The 5,543-nt window shown below is 59.7% G+C and overlaps 2 protein-coding genes across 2 annotated transcripts; both read left to right on the forward strand.

The window, feature by feature from the left end:
• The first annotated feature begins 815 nt into the window (after positions 1-815).
• On the forward strand, positions 816-3,803 carry SDRG_03939 (hypothetical protein). Its single transcript, XM_008609588.1, has 8 exons — positions 816-892; positions 940-1,068; positions 1,115-1,228; positions 1,272-1,519; positions 1,566-1,720; positions 1,770-2,394; positions 2,443-2,674; positions 2,769-3,803. Exons 1-8 carry the CDS (start codon positions 842-844, stop codon positions 3,738-3,740), a joined length of 2,526 nt encoding a protein of 841 aa, XP_008607810.1. The 5' UTR covers positions 816-841; the 3' UTR covers positions 3,741-3,803.
• A 788-nt stretch (positions 3,804-4,591) lies between these two features.
• On the forward strand, positions 4,592-5,406 carry SDRG_03940 (hypothetical protein; the record flags this gene model as incomplete). The annotated part of the gene is made up of 3 exons (XM_008609589.1): positions 4,592-4,765; positions 4,813-5,241; positions 5,290-5,406. The coding sequence occupies 3 exons, from the start codon at positions 4,592-4,594 to the stop codon at positions 5,404-5,406; spliced, it is 720 nt and encodes a 239-aa protein (XP_008607811.1).
• Between the last annotated feature and the right edge of the window lie 137 nt (positions 5,407-5,543).

Here is a 5,543-nt window from a genome sequence, read left to right on the forward strand (position 1 = left end):
GAGCTCGGCTGGCCGCGCCAAGGACGGTAGCATGCTCGTGGCATCACGCGTCAGAAGCGCCATTTCGCCGAAGATGCATGCGGCGCCGAGCCACAAGAGCGTGACGAGGTAGAGAGGCGAGGCCATGGCGGAAGCGGCGTCCGATGCGCTCGCTGCCAGTGCCACGCGATTGCGATCTTGAGTCGAGTTGCGGTAAACCGCACTTTATCGGGTAGAGTGGTACATTAGGTACGACTAGAAACACCCAGCTGGGTTTGCCCACTCTGCTCCGCTCTGTCGGCCTGGAATGCACGTGAACGACGCGGACAGCAACTCGTAGCACTGCGGCACGTTGCGCTCGGCTCGACAATCGCTAATGCAGTCGAGTGGATGTCCTGTGGGTCGTCGTCGCCAGATCGAGGCCAACGGCGCCTTTTTATGCTTCGACGGTTCGCTATCTGATCCAATGCAGCAGCTTTTTTACGGAGCGCCCCGTGTGGCTTGGCCTGTTGGGTGCATTCGTATAGCGTCTTGTAGCTTGGCTGCTTTGGCCTGCGCTGCTCCAGAGAGGCTCTGTGGGGCTTTGCCTCATCGCGTTGAAGCGGGCAAATCCTGGCGTGCAATTAGCCATTCGCTTAAGTGTGCACTTGAAGCACCCGGTGTACGCAACGCCTGTATCGTTTGAGGAGGGCCCCATGTATTTTTATTCATGGTGTTTTTACACAATACAAAAAATGAGATATGTAGGCTGCAAAGCCAAAGATACAATTATGGGGGCCCTGGTTTTTCGAGGTACCCCGGGGTATACGACCAGCGAATTGCTGACGAGCCACTCAGCATTTTGTGGCCGACGCCAGCCGCCATGTCCAAGCAGTTGCCCTCGAAGGAGAGCACGCTCTTCCGCTCCATTGTGGTACGTCATGATGGTCGCCCTGGGCGTATGGCTCATGCGCGAGGTAGAAATACTATGAGATCAAGCAGTACAAGAAGGGTCTCAAGGCGGCGGACGCGATCCTCAAGAAGTTCCCGGAGCACGGCGAGACGCTCGCCATGAAGGGCTTGACCTTGAACTGCATGGGCAAGAAGGAAGTACGTGCATCGATCCTGCATGCGTGGCGCTGAGGCGATGCTCTAGGAAGCGTACGAGTTTGTGCGTCAGGGCGTCAAGCGCGACCTCAAGTCGCACGTGTGCTGGCACGTCTACGGCCTCCTGTACCGCTCGGACCGCAACTACGCCGAGGCCATCAAGGTACGCTCTCTGACGTCACATTTGTCGCTCACACGCATGCTAGTGCTACCGCCAAGCGTTGCGCATTGACCCGGACAATGCGCAGATCCTCCGCGATCTCTACCTGCTCCAGGTGCAGATGCGCGACCTCAAGGGCTACTGCGAGACGCGCCGCATGTTCCTCACGCTCAAGCCCAACAACCGCAACAACTGGATTGGCCTCGCGATCGCGCACCACCTGCATGGCACGCACCAGACGGCGATCGACATCCTCGACAAGTACTCGGCGACGCTCGAATCGTCGCGGGATGCGTACGCGCCCATGTCTCTTCCTCCTATGCCAACGATGCCCTTGTAGCAACTACGACGACAGCGAAATGTACCTCTACCAGAACGAGATCATCCAGGAGACGGGCGACATTGCTGCCTGCCTTGCGCACCTCGAGACCATCAAGCCGTATGTGCTCGACACGCTCGTGTGGCGTCAGCGCAAGGCCGAGTGCTTGATCCTCCGTACGTCCTCCATCCTCGATCACCGCCTCGCTCACATGTGCATGTGCAGAGGGCGCGCACGACGACGCGATGGCCATCTACGCCGAGCTCCTCGACATCAACATGGACAACTACGCGTACCACCGCGGCGTCCAGGCTGCGCTCTGCCAGCAGCCCTCGTGGCTCAAGCTCTCGTCGCTCCCGTCGACGACCGCTTCGCTCACGCAGGCCGAGAAGACGACGCTCGCTGCGTACTACAACAAGACGCCCGACTGCCAAACGCACTGCCGCATTGCGCTCGACGTTCTCAGCGGCGCCGACCTCAAGGCCAAGCTCGATGCGTACCTTCGCCGTGGGCTCAAGAAGGGCGTGCCGTCGCTCGGCTCGGACGTCAAGTCGCTCTACGCTTCGCCTGCCGCGCAGCCGCTCCTCTCGGAGCTCATGGCAACGTACCTCTCGGAGGAAGCTAGCGTGGCGTCGAGCGAGTGGGTCTGGCGCCTCTACTTGGCCGCGCAGCACTACGACCGCCTCCGTGAAGTGAGCCGCGCGCTCGAGTTCATCGACAAGTGCCTCACGCACACGCCGACAGTCCTCGAGTTTTACCAGATGAAGGGCCGCATCCTCAAGCACGCTGGCGACTACTCGGCCGCCGCGACGATCGTGGACGAAGGCCGCAAGCTCGACCTTGCAGATCGGTACTGGCTTGATCCTTGACATCCTCTTTATGTAGCATGTGGGGCTAGGTACATCAACAACAAGGCGACCAAGTACTTTTTGCGCGCCAACCGGATCGCTGAGGCCGAAGCGACGATCGCGCTCTTCACGCGCCATGAAGGCGACCCGCAGCAGAACCTCTTTGAGATGCAGTGCATGTGGTACGAGAACGCGGTCGCGGCTGCGCACTCGCGTCTGCAGGCCAACGGCCCCGCGCTCAAGAAGTTTGCGGCCGTCGAGAAGCACTTCAACGACTTTATTGTACGTCCTGTTCCAAAATGTGTACATTTTTGTACATTTTGTACAGTTTTGTACAGTTTTTATGCATTTTTTCTCATTTTTCGCGACTATATAGGACGACCAGTTTGACTTTCACAGCTACTGCATGCGCAAGATGACGCTGCGTGCGTATGTGCAGATGCTCCGCATGTGCGACACGCTGCTGCAGCACAAGGTCATGGTCAAGGCGCTCCACGGCGCGATCGCGGTCCAGCTCGCCCGCTTTGACGTGCCCAACGCCTCTGCGGTGGAGACGAGCCCGGATGCCAAGATGTCGGCGGCCGACAAGGCCAAGGCCAAGCGTGCGGCCGCCAAGGCCCGCAAGGCCGAGTTCCGCAAGGCCGAAGAAGCCAACGTGCAGTCGCAGCTCCAGAAGGAGCAGGAGGCCGCCGAGCGCGAGAAGCTCGACAAGACCAAGAAGAAGCCGACGCAGCGTGCGCGTGAGACGCCAGTCGACACCGACCCGCTCGGCGAGGCGCTCCTTACCAAGGCGCCGCTCGAGGAGGCGTGGCGCCTCGTGAGCATCCTCAAGGAGTACGCGCCCAACGCCGTCGAGACCAACGTGGCGGCGTTCGACGTGGCATTCCGGCAACAAAAGTACCTTCTCTGCCTCGAAGCGCTCTTGGCGGCGCCCCGCGATGCATGGAGCGCACCGCTCTTGGTGCGCCTTGTGCAGCTCTACTCGGTCACGCCGATTGCGTCGCCACTGGTTGCCAAACTCCTCGGCGAGGCCAAGACGATCCTCTTCCGTGGCGCCAAGGACCTCTCGGCGGTCGTCGCGGCGGCCAAGAGCTCGCACGGTGCGACGAGCTTGGTGTGGCGCGTCGCCGTCGCCGAAGCTGCTTGCCTCGTCGACGCCAAGGCCAGCAAGAGCTGGATCAGCGCGTGGCTTCTCGAAGACAAGGCGCAGGGGGCGGTCGAGACGTACGAAGCGGCGGTTGCGGTCGTCGCGCGCTTTTCGGACGCCAAAGAGTCCACGGCGTTTGCTGCCAAGGTCAAGGGCTGGTTCCCCCATGCGGTCGCGTTCGGGAACGCGTACAAGCACTAAGTGCGTAAACCATAGACTCGTAGGCAGCTAATGCTACACCAATCGCACTTTTTGCCATTGTCCCTCGTCTGTGGCATCGGCGACCCGGCAGAACCCGACCCCTAGTGTAACCCTAACCCTAATCCTATCGCAACCAATGTCTCGTCGCTCTGTGCTCGATGACGAGAGACGTCAAGATCCCACGACGTTCATGTGCAACGCAGTGATACTAGAGGCGTCGAGTCAATGTACGGGGGTGGACAGCCACGCGAGAGGGTCGTCTGCGGGCGCAAGCACGGTGGTCGCTGGACGAAGATGCGACGCTGCATGCGCTTCTAGCAATTGACGAATCTTGCGACTTGACGTAGCTTGGAGCGCGGCGGGCGTGAAGCCTTCGTGCCGCTCGGATAGCAAGAAGGCAACGATTTCGTAATGACCGTGGATCGCTGCCACGTCCATGGCCAGTCGTCACGCCTTCTGTGCTGCCACGTGATGCTCACAGGTCGTCCACCGTACTTCAGCGAGCATCTAAATGCACGCAACTGGCTATGGTGCGAGCTCGTTTCACCGCGGTCGATAAAGCACGCGGCGGACGAGGTCAAGCGCGAGACGCCTTCGTCCTCCTTCTCAACATCCTTCTTCGTAACTTCTTAATATACAAGCACTCGTACAACACCATGCCAGCTTAGGGAATGCATTGGTCTACCCGAGTACCAGGAAGGCAACATTGACCTCGACTCTTGACTCGCTGTTGCAAAGCTCAACATATTGGGTGTACCTAGCCGCACTTAACAAGCATGTATGTCTGATTAAGTACGCTTGTCAAAAGATCGCAATCGCGTGGCACTGGGGCATTAGACGCCGCTTCCGCCATGGCCTCGCCTCTCTACCTCGTCACGCTCTTGTGGCTCGGCGCCGCATGCATCTTCGGCGAAATGGCGCTTCTGACGCGTGATGCCACGAGCATGCTACCGTCCTTGGCGCGGCCAGCCGAGCTCGCGCCTGCGACGCACACCGTGGAGCTAGCCCCTGACACTACCGTACAGGTCTCTCGCTCGTGTCGCCACATCAATACACTGATGATTCTTCGTAGGCAGCTCCAAGTGCCAGTGAGATGCGCAGAACATGCGCTGCCTACACTGCAGCAAGCCATTTTGACGTGGCCCGTGGTTGCTACGAGGCGCTGCTCAGCCTTGATACGCACGACTTTGACGCGCAGTACGCCTACGCGCAGCTGCTTCTCGACCATTTCCCAGGCTCTCATGCGGTCGCTGTGCTCGAAGCGGCTGTTGCTATCGCTGCGCCGCCGTTCCACCAAGCCCACATGGACGCCTTTAACTCTCTTGGGCTCATCTACCGCGACCAGCTCGACTTCGAGAAGGCAGCGTCTGTCTTTGCGATACCGTTAACACCCTTGAACCGGTCGCACCCGAGCTTCCTGCCGCTGCTGATCAACCTCGCGGCCGTGCATTTGCAGCAAGGCGACCATGACACGGCCCTCACACTGACCAACGACGCTTTGGTATCAAGTTGTCTAGTCTAGTTCGTCGTACTAGAGTCTTGCGACTAGATCATTGCGCCCGAGAACGCATTCGTGTACCACAACCTCGGCGCGGTGTACTCTCATCTGCGCGACTATCGCTCGGCGCTCCACTACTCTCAGGTTGGTGGGCCCAGCTCCAAATAGGTCTCTCCAACTAATATATACAGCGCGCGACCGAGCTCGACCCGACCTTGGTCCAGTCCCACATGGCGATCGGTATTGCGATCTGCCACTTGAGCGATGCGGCGGCTGCTGTCGCTGCGTTCGACGCTGCGCTAGCC

The sequence above is a fragment of the Saprolegnia diclina genome (assembly GCF_000281045.1).
Source record: "Saprolegnia diclina VS20 unplaced genomic scaffold supercont1.9, whole genome shotgun sequence".
Lineage (NCBI taxonomy): Eukaryota > Oomycota > Saprolegniomycetes > Saprolegniales > Saprolegniaceae > Saprolegnia > Saprolegnia diclina.